Source organism: Meriones unguiculatus, chromosome 6 (genome assembly GCF_030254825.1).
Source record: "Meriones unguiculatus strain TT.TT164.6M chromosome 6, Bangor_MerUng_6.1, whole genome shotgun sequence".
NCBI classification, from domain to species: Eukaryota; Metazoa; Chordata; class Mammalia; order Rodentia; family Muridae; genus Meriones; species Meriones unguiculatus.
Genome location: NC_083354.1, coordinates 37,676,059 through 37,701,240, shown reverse-complemented (window position 1 = coordinate 37,701,240; position 25,182 = coordinate 37,676,059). Strand labels below are relative to the sequence as shown.

At 50.6% G+C, this 25,182-nt stretch overlaps 1 protein-coding gene and 1 pseudogene across 1 annotated transcript in view; one reads left to right on the top strand and one right to left on the bottom strand.

Annotated features, from left to right (window-relative positions):
* The window catches only part of Cmtm8 (CKLF like MARVEL transmembrane domain containing 8), a 46,065-nt gene extending 22,913 nt beyond the window's left edge, over positions 1–23,152 (bottom strand). Inside the window, exon 1 of the mRNA XM_021635745.2 lies at positions 22,755–23,152. Within this exon, the coding sequence (XP_021491420.1) occupies positions 22,755–22,901 (147 nt within the window). The 5' untranslated portion in view covers positions 22,902–23,152. The remainder of the gene's footprint in view (positions 1–22,754) is intronic.
* On the top strand, positions 17,350–17,444 carry LOC132654928 (U6 spliceosomal RNA; annotated as a pseudogene).
* Positions 23,153–25,182: the final 2,030 nt, after the last annotated feature.

The following is a 25,182-nucleotide window of genomic DNA, read 5'->3' as shown; positions in this document are numbered from 1 at the left end:
ACCTGTGTGTATTATACAGATGAAAAGGAGGCGTGTACAGGCTGAAAATGAGAACAGAAGGCCACATCTGTGTCGATTTGTATAAAGGATTTCGCAACAGGAGGTGACTTTGCCCCCCAGTGGGACCTTTGGTGATGCCTGGACATACTTCTTGTCAAGACTCAAGTTGTGGGTCTGCTACTACTGCCCTCTGGTAGGAAGAGTACAGGAATACTGTTAGGTCCCCCTACGAAGTACAAGAAGGCCCCCTCTGGAGCTTGTGCAGTCCAGCAATGTAAAGAATCAATAGGCAGTCCCAAATCAAGTGTGTGGTGCAGGGTTAATGGAAGGGGGACGGCGGCCATCATGCTTTGGTCATCTGAATCCTGTGACTCATTACCTCGCCAATGCCTGTTTGAAATGTGAGTTTGAAAAAGATGAACACAGTGGTGACATGGGAAGCAGGAGAGGGGGCCTCAGCTAGACTTCAGGAGCCTGGGTTTGTATCCACCCATGTCAGAAACTCATCGCTTCGTCTGTCTGTCTGTCTGTCTGTCTCTCTCTCTCTCGGCTCCTTTTTCTGATCTCGACACATCTAGCCAGGAAGAGCTAGAGACAAGGACAAACCTTGGCAGTCTGTTTCAGTGCTCCATCACCGTTACTTCAGGGGCCTAGTAAAAGTCAAAACTATTTTTATTTTTCAAGGCAGCATCTCTCTGTGTAGCTCTGGCTGGCCTGGTATATGTCGACCAGGTATCCTCCTGCCTCTGTCTCTGTAGTACTGGGATTAAGGACATGTGACACCACACTTGGCTCATGTCTGTTCTTGAAGCAATGACTGAGCTTTGGAACGTCAGGAGGAAAGAGTCTGAAAGTAGGGGGCCAGGGAGATAATTGAGTAAGGTGCTTATACCCACAGGGACACGAGTTGGACTCCTAGAAAAAATGTGGGTGCACCATCAGGGTGCAGAGATAGGCGGACCACAGGGGCGGAGCTCCCTGAGCAGCCAGCTGACACAAAATGGCAAGCTCTGGGTTCAGTGAAGAGACGCTGTCTCAAAAACCAAGGTGGGTCAGCTGACCACACACAAAAGGAAGACATATTAAAGAAAAAAAAAAAAAAAACAAAAGTAGGAGGAGGGGCAGGAGAGATGGTTCAGAGGGTAAGAGCACTGGCTGCCCTTCCAGAGGTCCTGAGTTCAATTCCCAGCACCCACATGGTGGCTCACGACCATCTATGAGATATGGTACCCTCTTCTGGTGTGCAGGTGTACGTGCAGGCAGAACACTATTTTTATACATAATAAATCTTTAAAAAAAAGTAGGAGAGCTTGTTGAGAAGGGGATGACAGCAGGAGGGAGTGAGGGGATGAAAATGACTAAAGTCTACTATCTAAATGTATGAAACTGTCAGATACTTAAAAATAGAAAAAAATACGAGGCACAAAAACAGTGGATAAAGATCCCCCAGTGTCTACCTCTGACCCCCACAAATGTGCACACACACGCGCGCGTGCGCTAAAACTATATTGCTTATGACAGGGAAAAAAACTGTCACTAAAATTTCAAGTTAGACATAAAACCATAAGCCAATGAGATTCAAATCAACAACTCTACTTACTTTTAGGAAGCTAAACCGTTATTTACAACTCGTATACCGACAACAGCCAGGCAGGTTCCTTTAGGTTTATCCAAACAACGTCATCTAACCTATCCTCTGGATCAATGGCACGACTCCTGTCATCCTCCAGCAGCTGCAGCAGCCAGCGCCAGCCCTTTCTGGTCTGTGGCATTACTGACCTGCCCGTGGCCAGGCCAGGAGCTTACATAATCAGTCTTTGTTCCGATGTCACGAGCCCATGGCAAAGCACCACACAAAGGTGACGGTAAACACAAACACAGGTGTCTGCTCTGAAAGAATGGTAGGCTGTGGCAAATTCAGGATTCCAGAACGTCCTCACAGCGTTAATACAAAAGCTTTGTTGCTAATCAGCCCCTGCAATGTGATCATGGACCACAGAGGGGGAAACTCCATCCAGCTCTGTTGGCCCTGAGCGATACCTCCCCGCACCAAAGTCATCTGCATCCGCCTTAAGGTACTCAAACTCGGCCGGTCACCCCACCCCACCCCCGACACACACCACACATTCCCGTAAGAACCGTCAGGACTAGCACTGTAATTATTTTGAACGTGTTTATTTGACAGGGAATAAACAGCTGCTCTTACATTGTTTGGTTAGCTAGCAGGGTGGGTTTTGTGTGTGTGTGTGTGTGTGTGTGTGTGTGTGCATGCGCGAGCGCTCTCGAGTGCGTGCTCACGTGTGCATGTGCCATTGCTCCTATGGAGGTCCTGAGGGAAACTTGCTAAGATTCTGTCCTCTCCTTCCACCTCGAGGGTTTGGGGATGGAACTCAGATCATCAGAATTGGCAGCAAGGGCCCTGATGTCCTGAGCCATCCCCCATTTAGGTTGTTGTAGTTCAGTGAAGTTTCATCTTGTCTCATAAATGTCACAGATATTGTAGGTTTCTGAACTTATATTCTGAAATTGGTTATTACTTGTGTACAGATATGGAATTGGCTTATGATTTATTTTTCTAAGTTGTGTGTGTATTTGTATTTGTGCAGGTGCCCGTGTGTGGTGACTTGAATAAGAATGGCCCCCATACTGGGCATGATGGCACTGGCCTGTAATCCCAGCACTCAGGGAGGCAGAGGCAGCTGGATCTCTGTGAGTTCAAGGCCAGCCTAGTGCACAAAGTGAGTCCAGGACAGTCAAGGCTACACAGAGAAACCCTGTGTGGAAAAACCAAAAAACAACAACAAACCCACAAGTAAAACACAACGAATGACCTCCATAGTCTCATATATTTGAATGCTCGGTCTGCGGTTGGTGGAACTGCTTGGGAAGGATTGGGAGGCGTGGCCTTATTGAAGGAGGTGTGTCACTGGGGGTGGGCTTTGGGGTTTCAGGAGCCAAAGCCATTCCCAGGGTCTCCTCTTTGCCTGCCAACGTGGTCAGATGACGCTCTCAGCTACTGCTCCAGCGCCATGACTGTGTGCCAGCTGCCATGCTCCCACCACAGTGGCCATAGAAGAGGGCAGTCGGGTCGGGCTGGAGGTACAGGTGGCTAGGAATGGCTGGACGCATCCTGACGTGATGCTGAGAGCTGTCTGGTCCCTCACGGTCTATCTTAACCTTCTTCTCAGGGGGGTGTTTTCAGTCCTGTGGCTCTCTGAACACCCCACCCCACGTGCTGCCCATCTGGGGGAAACGCCATCAGTTTTTTTCCCCCTGTGGCTCCTGAGTACAAGATTAAGCTCAGTCCAAGGGCCGGTTTTGTTTAGCACACATAGTGTTGAGCACACACAGTCTTTCAAGAAAAAAAAAATAGGTTTTTGAGACGGGGTTTCTCTATGTAACGCTGGCTGTCCTGGACTCACTTTCTAGACCAGGCTGACCTCGAACTCACAGAGATCCGCCTGCCTCTGCCTCACTGATTGCTGGGATTAAAAGCGTGTGCAGCCGCACCCAGCTTGAGAAATTTTTAAAAGAAGTTTAAGGCATTTTATCACATTTGTGAGTTCAATTTTTTACTGTTTTTGAAATAAAACTTTAGAGTTAGTGTTTCTCTGAAAAAAAAAAAAAATACCAGAACTACCACCGCCCGTGGGCCATCCTTGCTGTCACCTTCGGGTCGCGTAGCAGCACCCGCTTAGAGCACGGAAGCTGCAGCCTCTGGTTCACTGAAGACTCACCATTCCTGGCCACCTCAGTCATTCACACTACCTGGGTGATCTCATATCGGCTGATATAAAAGACACTTTAAGGGGCGCAGCTCGGGACTTCGGCCGCCTTGTTCCTGGCTCTACCGAGAGAGTTTTGCCTCCTTGCCCATGAAAAGGAAGGCATGGCATGCAGCTGGGCCAATCCATAGTGTCTCGGATTCAAGTTCCATAACCCACTGGTACCTAGAGTGTCTGAAGAAATGCTAGCTGTGTTTGCATTTGGTTCCACTCATGGATGAATGTCAGTTTCTCCACCATATTGTACGCTCAGGGGCAAGGACTTGTCATGTGCCTGCAGAGTCCTGAACACAGAGACACATATTGTAATGACCGTGGAATGCACAGTCACGTGACCTGGGGTTAGACTCCACTGCAGCAATATACCATCTGTCAAGTGAGTCAATCCTCTGGAACCCTAGTTTTATGGTCCACAATAAACTACGCCAAGAAGATGGTATATAGCACATGAATTGAGATTTTATGATTCCTTTTAAAGCCACACATGAAGCATTCATTCCGAGTCAAACGTTAAACAGTCTGCCTGGGGGTCAGCTGGCAAATGCATGTTTCTCGGGTTCTTGGAGGGCTCCTCTCCAATCTTATTAATGGTCTCAGGACAACTTGTGTGTGCACGCGCATGCGGAGGTCAGGAGTCAACGTCAGGTGTCATCCTCAGTCGCTTTCCTTTTTTTTTTTTTGAGACAAAGTCTCTCACTGAATATGAAGCATCATCGATGCGGCCAGACTGTGGCTAGGGAGCCCCATGCACCTTCCTTCCTCCTCCTCCTCACTGGTGGGACCACTGACATGGGATGATGCTGTGCTAGGTTTGTTGAGGTGAATTCTGGGGGATTGAACTTGGGTCTCCATGCTTTCACAGAAAGCACTTTCCCAACCATAACCTCTTCCCCAGCATCCCAAACAATTTCCATATTCCCTTCACAAACCACCAGAGCCAGAACCAACAGAAAAATGGCTTTCCTGCCATTTTTTAAAAAAAGGTTATATTTTTAAACTGTGTGTGTGTGTGTTCATGCAGATGCCTGTGAGACCAGTGGCCCTCCCTGGCTGTCCCCACGCACATGCTGGCTGGACACACCTTTATATCCGGTTTCATCTTGGTCCTAATGACTTAGAAAGAGAATGTAGCGTCTACCTGCTACCCCACAACAAAGCAGCGGGCATCCTGACATGATGCGTAACTCTCCACTTCTAGTTGGAAGTAACCTGCTGCGTAACTCTCCACTTCTAGTTGGAAGACAGGTGTTGCCGGCTCACAGCTTTCCAGCCTGGATCTAGGCGCTCTCGGCCTCAGACAGGTGCACCTGGCAAGAGTCGGAGGCTGAGAATGTTTTGTTACATCTCATGTAAGTCAAGCACTGGTGCTGGGAAAAATTGAAACGATGTAAAGGAGGAAGGTTTGCAGGGCTCAGCCTTCAAAGGTCCCCATCCACCACCGTGGGGAGGATGTGAGCAGCAGGGTTTGTATCAGCATGGCCTGGAAGCTGAGGGAGAGCACACACGCCTGCCAGCTTCCTCCTTCCCTTTGTTCCAGCTGGCCCTGAGCCTCTGGGTGTTGCTGTGTACATCAAGGGAGGCCCTCCCTGCTGGCTAATCCTCTCTGGAAACACCCGCCACAAGCCTGTCTCTCCTAGGAGCTGCACAGTCCAGTCAAGTTGACAGAGAAGATCAGTAGTGACAATGCCCACCAGGAATAGTGCCTAGACCACAAGACTTTATACAGTTAACCCAGGCATGGGAGCCAGTGGGATGGCTCAGCAGGTAAAGGCACCCGAGTTTGACCTTGAGATCCACATGGTGGAGAGAATTCACTCCCCCAAGTTGTCCTCTGACCTCCACACGCTTCTAGACACACACACACACACACACACACACACACACTGATGATGATGATGATGATGATGATGATGATATAAATTGGCCTTAAAAGAAAAACCCAGGCAGAATTCCCTAGCCCTCAGGGGTGGAGTCTGCCCAGCCCAGTGAGAAAGTCAATGCCCACATCCTTGTGCGGTCCTCTTTATTTATGATCTCCTTGGAGCTTCAGTGATCTAGTGGAACCATGGACCAGCGAGCAACATAATTTACAGACTAGGTTGGGTAGAGATTAACAGTAACTATGCTAGTTACTTGTTTCATCTCTAGGACCAAACGTCTGACAAGACCATGCCATGGGGAGAAGGTGTAGCTCAGTGTCATGACGGAGTGAGGCCTGATACTTTAGATTCAAACCAGAAAATTGATAGGGAGCAACATCTTTAAATCATCGACAGGGCTTAAGTAGATCTCACCATTCTTGCATGTACTTACTATTATTAATTTGTTGGTGTTTGAAACAGCTGAGGCTGGCCTTAATCTCTCAACACCCCCACCTCAGTTTACCAAATGCTGAGATTACAGCCTGAGTGAGCACACTCATTTGTATATTTACTATTTCTGTGTGTGCCAGGTCTTCATGTATAATAATGCAAGGTCCTTGCATTTTCCCTTTGACATATGACCTCAAACCAGGCCCCTCCAATAAAATCACTGCTTCACTGGGGCAAGATTCAAGAACTGCTCTTTCTCCTCCCCACGGGATCTGTGTTTGTTTTTCCACTGGGTCAGAGGGAAAAGAGCCAGACTACATTTGCTGGGGCCTCTGAGGGCATCAAAATGTCCTCCTCGGTCAGCTTCAACTGTTCCATCACGAGAGAAAGCCACATTAAGTCTGCATCTGGTCCTTTGAGGCCAGCACTTGGGAGACAGAGGCAGGCAGATCTCTGTGTGTCTGAGTATACCTGTTCCATATAGTCAATTTTAGGACAGCCAGGGCTACATAGTGAGACCCTGTCTCAACAAAGAAAAAGAGACTGAGAAAAGAGAATAAGCCTGTATGCACCCCTAGCTTTCTTGAGAACAGGGCACAAGACGCCATCGAATCTTCCTGCACTAACTGCCCAGACACCAGAGAGCTCCCAAAATAGGGACAGGAAAAAACAAAACTTTCCCTCAAACAATTGACAGGCCTTTTCCTTTCTGGCATAGAGAATTCATTCAGCCAAATATTTTTACTTCCAGGTCCTGTCGAATGAAGACAGATAAACACGAATAGTTATGCCCCTGGGGTCGTGCTTTACAAACAAAGTTTCACACACAAGAACTGGAAGCCACCTCAAGCTAGCTGCTTCTGGCCGTGAAGGAATGAGAGAGTCACGTGTGGTGTGCAAGCTGTGGTCCCAGCTTGGTGTTGAGGCAGGATGGAGGACAGCCTGGGTGACACAGGGACGCGGGGAGCCCCTTCTCACACAAACCAACAAACAGTGATAGCCAAGGGAAACAGTCTAAAATCCAGGGGGTGCATGAAGCTACTGCAGCGAAGTCTCCCTGATACCTGATTCTCAAACTGTGTGTGTGAGAGAGAGAGAGAGAGAGGGAAGGGAGAGAGGGGCAATAAGGGACAGAGGCAGACAGAGAAACACTTTCATCTTTTGATTTCATTTAACCATCCTAGGTTTCTATGCCAGCCTGTCTCTTCCCCCCTCCCTTGTATTCTGACAGCTCTATTCAATGGCCCCTTCTTACACTCTCTTTTTAACAAAAAAAAAAAACAAAAAAACGAAAACAAACAAAAAACAACAAAGAAAACCAAACCAAACCAACCAGGGTCTCATGTAGCCCTGGCTGGCCTCTCTGTACCCAAGGATGATGTCAAAGTTTTGACCCTCCTACCTCTACTATGTGTTTTTATTACAGACTCCAGTATCACACCCACGAAGTTTAAACACGTGCACGCGCGCGCACGCACACACACACACACACACAAGCACGGACAGAGTTAATGTGTATGGGGGATTTGCCAGCACATGTATTTGTGCCCCACTTGTGTGCCCAGTGCCCTTAAAGGCCAGAAGAGGGCATTAGATGCTCTGGAACTGGAGTCACAGATGACTGTGAGCCACTCTGTGGGTTCTAGGATATAACCTGTGTCCTCTGCAACACGTGGTCTTAACGGTCGAACCGTCTCTCCAGTCCCTAAGGGAACTAGTTTCAAGAGTAGCACTAGAAGAATCCTAGGGAAAACAGAGCTTAGAGTCAAACTTGAACTCAGCATCCTGTCACAAGAAAGCTACAGGAAATCCCTATAGTCTGACTGCCAAATTTGGGAGCACGGGGTTTCCCCTTGCAGAGGTGGGGGTGACAGGAAGCTGGACACCACCCCCCAGGCAGCTGCGGGCAGTGAATCAAGAATTAAGATTCCACCTGGGGCCTGGCACGGTGGCGCACGCCTGTAATCCCAGCACTCAGGGAGGCAGAGGCAAGTGGATCTTTGTGAGTTCGAGGCCAGCCTGGTCTACAGAGCAAGTCCAGGACAGCCAAGGCTACACAGAGAAACCCTGTCTCAACCAAACAAACAAACAGACAGACAGACAAACAAAAAACGCCATCTGGGATCATTAAGGGCTGGTTTGGACCATCCTGTTTCTTCCAGGTTGTCACCATGCTTACCACAAGCTCTTCCCTTTAAGCCTCACAGCAGTCTCTGTGAGGTGGGACAAGGGTGTCTCCAAAAGGAGCTGCCACAGGCCTTTGCCTGTTTCATACTTGCTTCCAGTGAATGCAGGGAGAGTTTACCCCACATCCACACCTGATAACTGGTGACGTAGGTGCACAGGTCATCCAGGAGCGGAAGCAGCCACGTGACCCAACCAGGCCAGCCAGGGACCTCCTCTGGTTAGGCACGGTGGCGCACCTTTGATCCCAGCGCTCAGGAAGCAGAGGCAAGTGGCTCTCAGAGAGGTCCAGGCCAGCCAGGAATAGACAATGAGATTCTGTCTCCAATAAACCCCACCCCACCCCCAAAGCCCTCCAAAACCAAAACCCTCAAGTTCTAACTGTACGGATAGGCGGTGTGTAGCATCTGTACTGCAGAGAGGACTTCCTGGGAGAGCCACAGGGGAGCAGCACCGCCGTGCAAACACCTCCAACACACACCGCCTTCACGACGCAGGCAGTCCCAGGAAGCTTGTGCGATTTGCTGGCCTCCTCTTTGATCTCACTTAAGCCAGTTTGGTCAGATCTCCTTCGCTTCCTCCCTCCCTGCTGGCAGCAGTTTCAGGAAATACTCGAAAATGGTACTGGTCACTAGCGCACTAAGTACCAAGCACCGTGCCGGACATGGTACCCACGGTGGGAAGAAAGCAAAAGCCTAACAGACGGTGGCTGGGGCTCGTACAAAGCCCTGGGTTTGAGCCCCCCGCACCGCTGACACAGTAGTCATCCACCTGCCCCAGGCAACGATCGATTTGACTGTCGGAAGAGAAAAACAGGTTTCAGCCTGGTGTAGGCCTCTTACCCGGCCTCTGTTTCGACACTCGGACATGACGCTTGCCCAACTCTCTGTTAAAAGTGCAGAGGGCAGGTCCTTCCTGGATCCAAAATAATTACTACAGGCTTAGCATCACACATCTGTTCAGTCTCCCAGGGGAAAGCTAAGTCTTCTGATTATTATTTATTATTTATTATTGTCCTTATGTGGCAAAGGATGACCTTGGACTTTGAGTCTCTCTGCCTCCGCCTCCAAGACACCGGGGATCCGAGTGTGCACCCCTCTGCTAGGTTTACGCCAGCCTGAGGAATCCAGTGCTCTGTGCCTTGCCAACTGAGCTTCAGCTCACCCCCGCCTTCTTTTCAAGATTAAACAATTCTCTCTAACCACAGGACTGGAACACAGCACCATGGAAACACTAGCTGCTTATTCGGTGAGTAAATAAATAAATAATGCCAGCAGGGGGTGAAAAGGGCACCCTTGGTTTCTCAAGGAACTTCTTGTGGGAGCTGCACTAAATGACCAGCGGCTCCTCCGAATGGAGGAGGAATGGGAGGGAGGAAGAGAAGACACAGGACGACTCAACCTCCAGCGCTCGCTGCGTGGGAATGAGTGAGATGAGCTACCAGAAACCAACCGGGGAGGGGTAGAGAGATGGCTCAGCAGTGGAGAGCAGTTCCGGGCACCCCATCAGACAGCCCGTAATTGCCTGTAGCTGACTTTAGTGCCGAAGAACCGACACCATCTTCTGGCCTCCGTGGGCACCGGGACACAGGTGGCACACATACATAAATAATAAATAGAAATCCTGAAATGTGTTGGCTTCTTGTAGACATTAGGACTGGGCAATAGCCATGAGAGGGCTGGAGAAGGCATGGCTCATTCAGACTAACAGAGGTGTGCTTTTGGGACGCTGAGATTTGGAGGCAGCAAGGTCCGTACCCCTTTGGGTAATATCACCTGTCTCCCATAAAGGGCTCTGAAACATTTTTAAAAAGGAAAGAGGAAGGAGAAAAAAAGGGGGTGGGGGTGGGGAGGCCAGGTGATGACATGGAAGACACAGTTTGAGGCCTGCCGAGCAGCTGGCTTCAGGAGGAGTTGAAGCAAACAGGAAAGACGGCATGCCCAACATGCCAAGAGAACCTGGCTGGAACTGCCCGCTGCCCACACCTGCCATCCCACACCTGCCATCCCACACGTGGAGGCTGAGGCAGGAAAGCCAGGAGTCATCTGTGGCTACACACCTAGCTGAGGGTCAGCTTGGGCTTCGCAAGACCACTCTTGGAACAAACAAAAGCTCAAGACCAAAATTAAGCACTCAATGGAGACACTGGCGTGAGTCTTTTCAATAGAAGGATCAATAATCCAAATCAAATCTAAGGCTAAATAAATCATTCCCCTGCTTGACAGATTGTAGCGAGGCTGCTGTTTACAAAGACAAAGAGAAAAGAAGAGCGAAGGCGTTAAACCAGAAAGAAATGCTGGTTTACAAACCAACTGCCAACCTGAATATCGGCCACAAAACCAGTAAGACAGAAGAAAGATGCCTTTGCAGCGCTGACGGGAAACACAGTAACTGTCAATTTAGGATTGTGTCACCTGAGTAATTATCTCCCAAGAATGAGGAAGAAAAAGATTTTCTAAAACTGAAACAGTTGAGAGATCTGAGGTGGTAAAAAGCACAAAGTAAGTGAAAAGTAGCCTGTGGGCTGTGAGTTCATCTAAATGATAATGCTCCCCCAACTCCAGGTGGGAAAGGGAACAAACAGAAAAGTGTGAGGTAATAAAGGTTCTTTCCAGGTTCAACAGAGATAAGATCTCAGGGAAAATATTCGTTAGGGGCCACTTGTGTTGGGGGTGGGAGGGGGAGTGACGGGTGGAGGTGGAGTGGGATGAAAGGGGGTGTAGAGGGGAGGTGGGGGCTCTGATAACCAACGAACAGAGAATGATTTACATTTGCAAAGTTTAAAGGGAAGAAGCTCTGGTCTTAGAAAGATGGGGTCCCTGAGCCCCCCTTGGCAGATCAGTGAAGGTGTCTTCCATAAACCCATAATTAGCTGACCATGATGGTACCGCTGGGTGGTAGAGGCAGGAGAAGGTCTGTGAGTTCAAAGCCAACTTGGTCTACATTTAGGTTCTAGGTCAGCCAGGGCACACAGTGAGATCCTTGGGGTTTTGTTTGTTGGAGAAATCCCACTGTCCCCCCCCCCAACCTTGAGGTGTTACATTCTAGAAGTCAAGCACCTTAGGGAAGAATTTTTTTTTTTTCAAGACAGTTTTTCTGTGTAGCCGGGGCTGTCCTAGACTCACTTTGTAGACCAGGCTGGCCGAGAGCTGCCTGCCTCTGCCTTCCCAGTGCTGGGATCAAGGCGTGCGCCACCTCACCCAGCTTGGGAAGGTCTTGATAGGCTAGGATCTGAGGTGTGGCTGGCTCCCTTACAGGGGCAGCCCCCTGCAGGTTAAAGGGCTGCTAGGACTGGTGAAGGTGTTGCCTTAGGAGCTTAGGTGAAACTGCGGATTAACCTGGAAGCTCAGATAGCTAGGGAAGCCACTGGAATGAACAAGAGTGACCAACGGATAAAGAGAAAAAAAGATCAAGAAACACGACAGGAAAAGCAGCCGTCTGAAGGGTGACCACCCTAAGAGAGGCAGCAAGTACCTTTCCCTAATGAGCCATCCCAGAGGCACAGGCACACACACACACACACACACACACACACGTTTCAATGCTTTGCATCATTACAGTTGTTAAAAGGAGGAGGCATCGAGACAGAGGTTGTATAAACCCAGAACTTGGGAGGTGAAGGAGAGAAGGTCAGGTGTTCAAGGTCAGTCTATGCTACCTGAGATCTGTCTCACACAGTAGAAAGGTGAGAGGGTTGGAGGCAAGGAGGAACCTGGGAAGTCACCACCCCACTTCTCATTTGCACAAGCAGCCAATCCCGGGGCTTTTGGAAATGGGAAACAGAGAACACAAGCAGCAACTCCCACCTAAGCTGTTTCCCAGACTACCATGCAACCCAGCCTTGCTCTCCGCCCACCTTTTGTTAGTTCAACGAAATCACATAATAGAGCGTTAAGGAACAGAAACCCGGCATTAGCTTTGCAGGCAGTGTGAACCTTAGCTCATGATGTGAAATATGAAAGAAAGGGAGGGAGGGAGAGAGGGAGAGAGAAAAGGAGGGAGAGAGAGAAAGAAAGCCAACCATCCACTGGAAAGTCCTATCAGGCTTAAAGGCCCTTAGATAGAAGTTCCAGGGATGGGGCACAAGCGTGTTTTATGAGTGTGCCCACATCCAGGGAGGGGCGCTGAGGCCAGAGGAGTACAGGCTGTCCTGCTCCACCACATTCTGCTTTCTTCCCCTGAGACAGCGTCTCTGGCTGAACCTGGAGCTAACTGGTGGCCAGCAAGCCCCAGTGATCCTCCTTGTCTCTGCCCCACCCCCTTCTATAACCCCACAGACTGGGGTTACAGGAGCCGGCTCTTATGTAGGCAGTGGGGATTTGAACTCTGATCTTCATGCTTGCACAGCAAGCTCTCTGAGCCACTGAGCCATCGCCGCACACCCCGGTGGACTATTCAGCATGGCCACCGCACACATCCGCAGACATCTCCGACTCCAGGGCCGCTTTGCTTCGTGAGCCAGGAGGCACAGCACACCCTGTTTCCCTCTGAGGTAAACCTGGAGCTGAGGGCTGATAAGATCAGCATCTCCCTTCTTGGCTTGCAGTTTCAGTGATGGCCACCCAGGAGCTGCCTCTCAAGCGTCTGGCTCTAGGAGCCCCTTGAAGACTGCACAAAGCTAGTACTTCCAAGAAAGACTTCTTCTCTACAGCGATCTCAGACGCTGATAGTGACTTTGTGTTGCAGCCTTTAAAGCGTCAATGTTAAGAATTCTGCGCTGCCTCTAGCTGTTTCTGGAAACAAGGCAGACTTTAAATAAACACAGCAATCTTTCTCCTCTGAATTATTTTCCCCCCAGAAGGCAGAACCTCTTATAATTAGATTTGGGATATGGGAAGGAAGGGGCAGGTGAGATTAAGAAACAAGGCTGGAGGTGGGCCTGTCTCTCGGCACAGGTCAGTAAGTTCAGGCCTCTGGAAAATCAACCACCCCTTGGCTTTTCAGGCTTTTCTTTGACTCAAGCCTTACAGTAATGGAAGCTGATGTAATCTCTCCACTGTGGCTGCAAAGCCACACCATTCACAACTGTAGCTAAGTCATTCTATTAATCTTTTACAAAGTCTAAATAAATGGAGCATAAAATACACAGCACCGATTGCGAGAGAGAGGCCTCTTGTCTCTCTCCTTCTCCCCTTCCCCTCCACCCCCCATCAGCGTGTAGCCCTGGCTGGGCTGGGAACTCACTCGGTAGACCAGATTGGCCTGGCACTCAGAGATCTGACTGCCTCTGTCTCCCGATTAAAGGCGTGTACCACCGCCACCACCAACGCCTCCACCGCCGGACTCTTGCTGTAGTTTTTAACCTTTAATATTCTTTCATGCAATGACCTGCTAGGTGAGGTAGTATTGAATCCCAGTGTTTGGGAGGTTGAGGCAGGAAGATGGAGAGCGGAAGCTTGGGGCTACAGGGAGAAACTTCATCTCAGAAACAAAGAAAGGCTGGGCTGGAGCTCAGTCTGTAGGCTGCTTGCCTAGTGTGCTGGGGTTCAAGCCACAGCACCACGTGACCCAGGTTGTGGCGTACACCCCAGTAATGCCAGCCCTCAAGACCTGGATCGTTCTTGGCCAACCTGGGATACAAAAGGCACCATCTCCAATAAATAAACAAACACACACATATATGTCACGTCCGCTAAGCTCATTAGATAGATGCTCAGTCTGGGCCCAGGCAGGCGATGTGTCCGCAAGTGACACTGGGGCAAGTGGACGGCTGCATAAGAAAAAACAAAAAAACTGAGGTGAAATCTTTACTTCATACTATATTAAAAAAATCAAAATTAACCACAGACATAAATGTAAGACCTAGAATCATAAAATTGATAGAGGGAATAAACACTGGAATGCCTATGATTTAATTAGGCTTTCCTAGAAACGACAAAATACACACACAACAAAAGTAAAAACCGGTATCTGGAGAGATGGCCCAGTGGTTAACAGCGTTGGCCGCTCTTGCAGAAGACCCAGATTCAGTTCCCAGCACCCACTTGGCTTGATGGCTCAAACCACCTCTAACTCCAGTTCCAAGGAATCTGATACCTCTTCTAACCTGTGCAGGCACTATGCATACACGTGGAACACACACATACAAGCAGGCAAAACACTCATACATACAAGATAAAAAGTCAATAAATCTGTAACAATTAAAAAAAAAAGGAAAAAACTGGACTTCATCAAACAAGCTGTGCATGTTAACACTATGATGGAAAGTGAAAAAAAAATCAGCTGAGCACAGGAGAAAAGTTTTCAAGGCGTAGATCTGTTGAGGAATTTACAGCAGGAATCAGAGAGAGTCGGGGATGATAAAAAAGCAAACCAGGCCTGGGGAAATAGCTCAGTCAGGCTTTGCAAGCACGAGGGCTTATCTTTAGGAGGAAAATAAAACAAGGACCGTGGCAATGCTTGCTTGTAATCTCAGAGCTGGGGAGGGGCAGAGCAGGAGGACCCCTGCCATCAGTGGCCAGCCAGGCTCACCTGTTATGCAAGCTTCAGAGCAAAGAAAGACCCTATCTCAAGCTATGCTGGACATTAAAAGTTGTCCTCTTGAGAAAGTATCTTTTATTCTCCTGAGGTAACTGTCGTTTCTGAGGCCTACTGCCTCTGTCTGCTAGCCTAGGCCATTGTCCTGGAAGCCTCCAGTCTCCATACTATCTTATTTAGGCCTAGAATGTTTTCAGCCTCTGAAACTTACTGCTGAATAAGCTCACCCTTTCTTGTTCTTTCTGAATTCTGGCTGGCTGGTTCAACTCAGCTGTTCTGGCTCAAACTCCTCTCTAAATTGACTGATTCAATCTGGCTTCTCTTTCACTCTCTGAATGAATTGCTCTGCTTGGCCTCAAACTAACTCTAGCAACTTGTCCTAATCGTCTGGCTTCGTCTCATCCTCTGGCTTATTCTGTCTTCACCCGTGTCTAGCTTGTTTTCTCTTCAACCTGTCTCTGTAAAACTCTCCCAGTAAAGCTGCCTCCTCCCTCTCTCCCTCTAGGCTGCTCATCTTTGAGTGGCCCCTCTTTCCCCTGCTATTCTCATGAGAGTTGGGCATGTCCTATTCTGTCAAATCTTTTTCTGATTCACTTTGTCTGCCTCCCAATTAGACATCACTTTCAAACATGGCTGCTTCCTTCTACCAACTAACTTTACCTTCATTGTCTGGGATTAAAGGTGTGTAGGAAGGGTTTGTCTGTATTCCAGCTAGAGTAGCCAGGTTGCTGGATTAAATCCCCCCACACCCTCTAGCCTCCATACACACTCCCCACACCAACAGGCACACCCACACATTCACGCTCAAACACACACACAAGCAAATTACTTTTTAAATTAGCAAAGGATTTAAATAGACATTTCTCAAAAAATATATACAAATGACAAAAAGACAGAGGAAATTTGCTTAGGGTTTTTGGTCATCATGGAAAAGCAAACCAAAACCCACTCTGGTAAATCTGCTCATACCCAACAGGAAGGAAAGAACCGAAGTACATACATCCTGGTGAGAAATGAAACCCTCATATCCTTCGTGGGATACCAAACTATCCAGCTGCTTTGAGAACAGTCTACTGAAGCCTCAAGACATTAGCCTGAGTCACCTTATGTGATTCCATTTTCTTAGCTAAATGCCCAAAAGAATAAAAAAAAGAATGTGTCTTTTGCAGAAGTTTTTCCACTAAGGTTCACAATAGTATTATTCATAATAATCAAAACAAGGAAGCAACCCAAATGTCTGCCAACCGAATGGATAAACAAAATCATGTATACATCAATGAGATGGAATAGCACTGGGCTACAAAAATAATCAAATAGTCACATACTCTACAGCGCGAAGGTGTCTTTTGACCTCAGTTGGTGTATGTGTTTGTGTGTGTGGTATGCATATATGTGTCAGGTACACATAGGTGCACCATGTGGAGAAGCCAGAGGCTGACTTCAGATGTCCTCTTCTATTGCTCCACACCCTTTGTTTTTTGAGACGGGGTCTCTCATTAGACCCGGAGCTCATGAATGGGCCGGTGAGCTTAGTGACCTGCTTGTCTCCGCCCACGCCCACCAGCGCTGGGTTTACGATGCATACCACCTCACTCGGCTTTTCATGTGGTGCTGGGGATTGAACTCAGACCCTCACGTTCCTGCAACAAGCATTTCGTGGACTACGTGGGTGACTCTTGGAAGCGTGAAGCTAAGTGACTGCCACCGAAGAGTGAGGGCCATGTGACACAGGATTCCATTTATGTGTGATGTGCAGAGCAGGCAAATCCACAAAGACAAAGTAGGTTGGCTATTTTCCCATAGGCAGGCGACTGGGAAGAATGGGGAGCGACTGCCAGCAGGTCCAGTGCTCTTTAACAAGGTGAGGTCCTAATTAGCTAATGGGGACACTTTGTCCAAACCCATAATCATCTAAGATCCCCTGCAGTGCACACCTTATAAAAGGTCAACTTTACAAATGAGTCATATCTCAATAAAACCAGGAATTCGTGCCTGGTACTATAAACCAGGTCACAAAATCATGGCTAGGGTGGACAGAGTGTCTGGGGGAGGAGAGAGCTTTCTATCATTACTTTGCTAAATGGGCATGGTATCATACTTTCTAAATATTTATATTTATATCCACAGATTAGCAATGCTCTCAGCCTGGGTCGGGGAACCTCCCGTTTGCAGTGAGTGGTGGGTAATGCAGAGACTCACACCTGCTCAGAGCTCGTGAGTAAGTGACTAGCTGGGTGCTCAGCCCTAAGTGGCTCATCCTTCCCAAGGCTCAGGGAACAGCAGAAGGGGGGACAGAAAGAGGTAAGAGCTGGAGAATAGGGAAGAGAGCTGTGAAATGTCTCCTGGATGTGACATGGCTACTGTAGTCACCCACAGCTGTGACTATTTGCTTAACACATGGCCAAGACTAGTCCCATCATCATTCCTTCACGAGTCCAGTCGTCGGAGGGGCTCAAAGGCCCCACCCCTCCCTAAGGAGCTGTAGGTAGTTACAGCTGCTGAAGAGTGGAGTCCTGTTTGATAGTGGTGTCGCCCCTGGTTTAAGCTGCCCTTGATCAGGTAAATAACCCCTTCCCCTGCTCACACAGGCACCTCTTACGAAGGGCACACTGGACTGATACAGAGAAGAGTCGCATAGCCCCTAAGCAAGAATGACATGGAAATCTGTGAAGGGTTCCATATAGAAGGAAGGAAGAAAGGAAGGAGAGAACCTGTTCAGATTGGGTAATCTGAACAGAGCTGGATACTGGTGTTGCTAGGAAAGCTGGTGGGAGAAAACAGAGATCGGTGCTGGCTGGCAGCAGGAAGCAGGCCAAGTGAACAGGGACTGATGCCAGGGAAGACAGCAGATGGAGAGGGTGCCCAGACCCTCTCACTCCGTCTCTTCCTGGTGGGCTCAGTGGACAAAACAGCAGTGCATGAGGGGCAGCCCTGGTCAGCCTCTTGGGTGACAGCAGGAGAGGGTGAATGTGGGAATCAACAGTATGGAGTTTGGATGGCCACTACGGTCACCACATTAGCTGCTTTCTTCATTGCCACTAAAGGAATTAAGCAACAAAGGAAGAGTTTCATTCAGCTCACAGCTCTAGGGTACAGGGCACCCTGGGAGAGAAGCATGAGGCTGCTGGTGACACTGCACCCATCGTGCAGGATGCACAGCAGAAGCAGGGAGCTGCAGGAGCAGAAGCTGCAGGAGCAGAGCACAAATGCGGGTGTGCAGGCCGCTTTCTCCTTCTCCTCAGCTGAGGATCCCAGCCCATGAAATGGGGGCTTAGGGTGAGCTGTCCCATTTGGGAGCCCCACCCCCCACGACACACACGCCCAAAGGCTTGTTTCCCAGGTGCTTAGATCTTGTCAAGTGGACAATCCATTAACCGCCACAGACCCGGCAAGGAACAAGCAGAGCTACGTTTTTTAAAAATTATGGACAAGTGGCACAGATCTCGAGAAATTCCAGAACAAGGTACCCCAAAAGTGGTCCGCCGAGATTTCTGAGCCAGTGATGAGGAGGCCGGCCCATGGCAGCTCTTTGTGCTGGAATTGTCCCTCGCGTTTCAAGACGCTTAGCATCCCTAGCCTGCGTGGGGCACGAGCCAAGCAGCAGCACCCCTGCCTCACCCCAATCACAGCTTCTAGACGCTCCCCTCTTCTAGATGCGGAAGGACACTTTGCCTGTGGGGAAGCGCTGGGTGGGGCAACAGTTCATGCTTTTAAAGTCTCTTTTTTTTCTCACTGCCCCCCCCACTTCCAAAGACTTCTGGGAAATGGAAACTACGCTCTCACTCTGAAAAGGAGCTGACAAGATGGTGATTTAGATCCCAGCCCTCAGTCCACCAGATCTGTATGGCCTCAGCTAAGTTTGCTTGTGACAGTTAAGTAAATAAGAGGAGACTTCACATTATTACCCGGATGCCATAGTTCATCTGAAAGTCACCAATAACAGGAAGGGTTCAATTAACTGGGATTGTTGCAATCACTTTGATTCTGTTTCAAGCGCTTGTAATCGTTACAAGATTGTAACATCCTACAATTCACAGGTCAAGTACTGGGCTGTTACCAGCTGGTAATAAAACTGTAAAAGAAAAGAAACCCCCGTAATTTGGTTTCAACATAGAGTTACCATGGCACAGCCTTGAGTGTTACAGCCACACCCCCTGCATCCAGAAGGCCAGGCACGCAATTTGAATGACAGATGCAGAGAAATGGGATTTGCTCTCTATTATTTCATTTTTAACGGTTCAAATGGAAGTCATTTCTTGCAATGAAAGTAGCAAGGGGAGGCAGGTATGTCTTAAGAAATGGGACGGCAGAAGTCAGAAACACTCCCCCCCATTCCTCCACCTGCTGATAATCACCATATTTCATGATGTTCATACAACAGCCCCAGGTACCCTTATCTTGACCCAGATGCTAACTCATGAACAAATAAGGACTTTAGAATAAAACAGAGGGGACTGGAGCGATGGCTCAGAGGTTAGAGCACTCACTGTTCTTCCAGAGGTACCAAGTTCGGTCCCCCGTACCAGGTGGTTCACAGATCTGTGTAACTCCGGGCCCAGAGCACCCAATGCCCTCTTCCGGCCTCCGCAGAGACACAGACTTAGACACAGACAGACAAACACACACAATCAAAACTATGCACGGCACAGAGAGGGGTGAGGGAGCATGTTGTGGTGTGTGAATGCTTGCCTGTGTGTTCCTGAGCATGGGTCCAGGAACACCGCTTTGCCTGCCAATCTGTTTGAGGCGGGTGTCTTTGTTATTGGAAGCTGCATGTACACAGGCTAGCTGGCCTGAGAAGGCCTGGGGAGTGTCCTCCTCCTGGCTCATGCAGGAGAGCCGTGATTACAGATACACTCTACCATGTCTGGCTTTTCAGTGGGTCTGGGAACCTGAACTCAGATCCTCACATGGTGTCTCACTTAAGGTGATGCTCAGCATCTCGAATGCGCAGTCAGTCTCTCTAGGCTGCACAGGCTAGCCTGGAGCTTGTTATGTAACCAGCGATGACCTTGAACTCCTGATCCTCCAGCCTCTATTTCCATTTAAGTTACTGTGCAGCTCGGTTGTGAGGTGTTCACCAGATCTGAGGTCAACTGGCTACTGGTCTAACCCAGGCCATCTGATGGCTACCGTGGAAGACAGGCGGGGCTGAGCTTCAGATGGTCCGTTTTTCTATTGCTGTGCTAATTCACCATGGTCAAGGCAACTGATAGAGGAGTTTATTTAGGCTTATGGTTCCAGAAGGTTAGAGTCCACATGGCAGACCAAAGGCTTCAGAAGCAGGAAGCTGAGGGCTCCCATCTTAAGCCATAAACAGACACGGAAAGAGTGCATTGGGAATGCGCTCACCTCCAGTGACACACTTCCTCCAACAAAGGCAAACCTAAGACTCCAACAGTGCCAGCAGCTGAGGATCAAGTTTTCAAATATCTGAGACTATATTATTCAAATTGTTATTTGAACATACTCAAACTACCACAGCCTGAGAAAGCCAAGGCTTCATCTTTTGGGGTGGAAAGGCAATGCACCGTGTCTAAAATGAGCAACAAACTTCAAGAGACAGTCCTATAAACATGTTGTTCAGAGACAGCAAGGCAGCGCGGTGGTAAAGTGCTCGCTGGCAAGGCCCTTCACTCCTGGACAGCAGCATAATGGAGAGAACCGACTCCCTCACGCTGTCCTCTGACCTCCACACTCATGCCTGCCAAATAAATAGAACAAAATAAAAATATAATGCAGAGCTCCAAGAGATCTGAATGTGGCTACCTCTAACCTGCTGAAAAACATAAAGACCTAGCAGGGAATGGTGGGGCAAGCCTTTAATCCCGGCACTCAGGGAGGCAGAGGCAGGTGGATCTCTGTGAGTTCTAGGTCAGCCTGATCTACAAAGAGAGTCCAGCACTTTGCTTCCTCAGGACACTCTGGCAGAAGGCAAAGACAACAGACAGTGGCCGCCCCCAGCAAAAACCCTGTCTCAAAAACAAACAAAGAAAAACCATAAAGACCTGTGTTTGGACCCCCAACACCCATGTAAAAATCTGGGTGTGGTGGTTCACACCTATAATGTTAGTGTTCAAGCCAGGTGGAGCCCAGAGGAGCCCAGGTTTAGCGAGATTGAGCCTCAGAAGATGAGAGGGAGGGCTGGTAAGACGGCTCAGCGAATAAAGGTGTTTGCCACCAAGCCCAACAACCTGCTCCAAACCCCGGGGACCCACACGGTGGAAGGAGAGACTGGCGGACTCCTGCCAATTGTCCTCTGACCTCCACATGCCACATGACTTCCCCATCCAGAGTAAAGAAGGAGGGAATACAGGAAAGTGTCTTCATGCCCCTCCCCAGCCTCCACCGTGCCTGGGTGAGCGTAGCCACACGTGTGCATGCGCACACATGTACCAAAAACAGCCGCACGGAGGATTCACCCACCAGGTTTCCCACCTTTCTCAGAAGGCTCACTGCAGCCTCTGGAGGCCCACGCCAACCCGTCGGCACTTGTGTCTAGTGACGGGACTACAGACGCTTTACGCTTCTTTTGCTCTTTTCGTTTTCTGGGAAGATATGTGACAGAGAGCATGTGGACCGCACACCACACACGTGGTGGTGGTGGTCCAAGCCACCGCGCCCAAGGCCCAGGGCAGTCACTTGAGCGTCTGTTTGCTGAGGCGGGAGAGCCTGAACTCCCTCACGCACACAGCAAATATTTGTGGAGCTCTTTAAGGCCAGGCCGGGCCTGCACTGTGACTCTAACACTTTCGGTAATTTGTGAGGGTTCCAGATACCCTCAGGGCTGGCTGGGCCAACCACTTGGGAGATGAGCTAAAGCAACACTTTCCCAACTTTTTATGGAAGCTGGGGTGGATCTGAGACCGTGGAGCAGCTCCCAGGATCCATACAGCGATTGCTTAATATCGCTACCCAAGAAGCCTCAGCCGCTCTAAACCACCATCACCCCCCGCCCTACTGTTTAGCTTTCATCTGGGCTGGATCATCAGTCTCCAAAGCTTCCGCAGGTCCGACCCTGTTAGACTGCATAGGTGCAATCTCCGTAGCAGGTAGGAGCAGAGAACAAGAAAAAGGAAGGCCTGGGGTTGAGTCTCCACTCCGCCACCGCGGCGGAGCTTTACCCCCTGCCCTCTCTGGGCCTCAGTTTCCTCCCGTGTAAAACGAGCTTCCTGGCAACCACCTTCACAGGGGGGCGTTTCGGGGCCCACCCGCCCAGGGCTTCCTCAGGACACCCAGGCAGAATGCGAAGACAATAGACAGTGGCCGCCGGCAGTGGTCAACAGAACTCCAGGCGGAAGGCCTGGCTTCCAAGGGCGAGCATGTGCGCGCCCTGCCCCCTCCCAGGCACGCGCCCAGCCCCCACCGGGACGCGCTCGGGCCCGAGCAGCAGCCCTCAGGTTCTCAAAGAGGCTGACACCCTCGGAGTTTATTCGGGGGAGCTTTCTTGATTCAACTCGACTACGGGAAGATAATCACGGAGACAGAAAGTTCTCTCTTTCATAACTGACAATAGGGGGAAATGTTAAAACCGAGATACGGATCGGTGGTAGAGCGTCCGCCTAGCACACGAAACTCTGGGGTCCAGCCCAGCACCGTGGAGGGGTCAGTTTGAGAAAAGCTTTGTTTTCGGGGACCGACGCACGTGGAGATCAGGTGAGGGAGGCCCTAGGTATTCCGCACCCCCAAGTATCTGGCCCTCGGGATAGGCCACCATCCCCGAAGGAACACTGCAGGCTGGGCAAACTGTGGGCGGGAAGACTGCCTCCCCCAGCACACATCCTGGGGGTCACGAGCGCCGGTCCCCACGAGAGCCCGAGGCGAAAGGACACGGCTGTGAGTTCTGCGCTTTACAAAGAAGTCGCGGCTGAGCTCAGGAGCGCTCCCGGAGCCCGCGGGGAGACCGTCGCCGGCTCGGTGGGCGGAGCCGGGGACGCGCGAGCCAGCCGGGTCCACCTGCCTCCCTCCGCCCGGCCCGGCCCGGCCCGGCACTCACGATCTCGGCCACGATCAGGAGCCCCGGCGCGGTGCGGAGGAACTCCCGGTCGTAGGCGAAGCTGCTGCTGGTGGTGGAGAAGTTCTCCGCGAACGAGCTGGCGGTGGTGGTGACCGTGTGCGAGCGCGCGCGCTGCTGCTCCTCCATCGTCGCTCCGGGAGCCGGCCCGGGGCCCCGGGGACCCTGCCCCCACCCCAGAGAGTCCCCGGGCTCAGGGTCGCGGGCCAGGACCAGGGAATCGCGGCTGTGGGAGGTGGGCGCAACGGGGTGGCCTCCGGGCTCAGGCCTGCGAGTGTCCCCCCACTCGTCGTCGCCGCGCGCGCTCCGGCCCTGAGCGGGGACCCCGGAGCGGGATCGCCGGCAACCGGTGGCCGCGGACAGCGGGGGAGGGGAGGGGAGGGAGGGGAGGAGCGTGGACGAGGCGGGTGGGGGGCGGGCACTCGGGGACCGCCCCTCGGGGGCGCCGCCGCGCGGTCACTGCACCTGTCTCGGGGCCACCGCGAGCTCTCGGGGGTGTAGGGGCGCGCACGGGATCGCCCCAGGAGGGCGGCACCTCCCCGTCGCACCCCTGGTGGCTCTGGCCGCGGTCAGGCTCCGCCCACCTCGGGCCACCAGACTGGGACCTGCTTCCTCCCACCTGGCCGGACTGGCAGCAGGGCCTCTTAAGGAAACCCAGGCCTCCAGGGACGTGGCGGCTCCGGGACTCAGACGGCCAGGCGGAGGGGGGAGGGAGGCTGGAACTGTGACCCAACCGGACCTTAGACCCGGGATCGCAGCGCGGCCGCTAGGCCAGCCCTCGCCCCCTCCGCCGCTAAAGCCGCTGCTTCCTGCCCCTCCTGTCGGGAACAATTTGAGGAACCAACTTAACCGCTGGGCTGTGAGAGCGAGACGCTTCCAGGACTAGCTGGAGCGTGGAGAGGAAGAAGGAAGGTGGGGAGATGTTCGCTGTGCCGGGTCAGGATGTGTCATTGTGACCGTCCTCATTAGCCTCGGAGGGGGGGGAAACCCACCGACTTGTTTCAAACAAACTGGACAAAGTGAAGTTTATGACGAGCTGGTTGTGCTTTCCTGGGGTCGGGGAGGAGGGGTGGACATCTCGTTGCCGGTCAAATGGGTGCTGCGCTGAACCCTGGGCGCCTGTGTAGGTGGCGTGAAGTCACTGCTTCTGCTTTGCTGGTCCTCAGTGGTGCGACTGGGTTTCAAGCCAGAAGAAGGTAAGAGCCTTGATGGACGGTGGACACGTGGCCAAAATTATCCGCTTCCCTGTGCCTGTCCCCCCTCCTGCGTTTTGAAGACTGACAATAAACATTTAGGCTGAACTCACCAACCGAGGAGGAAATACTCCTGTCAAAATGCAGCTCTGAATTCAGAGTGAAGGCAGAAGAGGTTTTGAAAGTGGTCAGGAGGTGTATCCCACTGCGGGGCAGGAAAGAACGCACAAATAGCAAACTAATAGAAGGAGTTAGTTCTTTTTTATTATTATTATTTTTGGTTTTCCTATGTAGTCCAGGCTAGCCTCAAACTCAGGCCCACCCACCTCTGCCTCCAAAGGGCTGCGGTTAAGGATGTGCACCACTGCACCTGTTTGTCGATGTTTCTTGTGCCTTGGTGTTTTGCCTGCGCGTATATCTGCATGAGGCTGTCACATCTCCTGGAACTGGGGTTATGGATCGTTGTGAGCTGTCGTGTGGTTGCTGGGAATGGAATCCAGGTCCTCTGACAGAGCAGCCAGTGCCCTTAACTGAGCCACTGAGCCGTTTCTCCAGCCTTAGAAATTCAAAAATTTAAGCTCCACTGTAGACCACTGAGGACAGAGTCAGGAAGCTGTTTAGAAATAAGCCCTGCAAAAAACACATACTCAGAGAAACGGTTAATGCTGCTGGGGAGGAGAGACTCCGACATCCGGGCAGTGTAAGGCACCACGCGGCACACACAGCCAACACCTAAGACAGGAGGGCTCGACAATTCTAGTCATGATACCAAGGACACTCCCTACCGCAAACCTTAGGGCCAGAAGCCTTTCAGAGTTCTGACTTTTCTTTGCATTAGGAAAGTACAACAAGTGGCTGGAGAGAAGGCCCAGCCACAGAGAGCAAGAAAAGTCAAAAAATAAATAAAATAAAAATAAAAGCAAAATAAATATATATGCCATTTTCTCTGTGTGTGTGCATGTATGTGGGGTGTGTAGATGTGTGTGTGCATGTATGTGGAGTGTGTAGATGTGTGTGTGTGCATGTATGAGGTGTGGGGGGAGTGTGTATTCATGTATGTGGGAGTGTGTGCATATATGTGGGATGTATGAATGTGTAGCATGTATGTGCATGTGTATGGGCCGTGCGAATGTGTGTAGAGTGTGTGTGCATGTGTGTGTGCATGTGTGTGGGCTGTGTGCATGTGTGTGTGCATGTGTGTGGGCTGTGTGAATGTG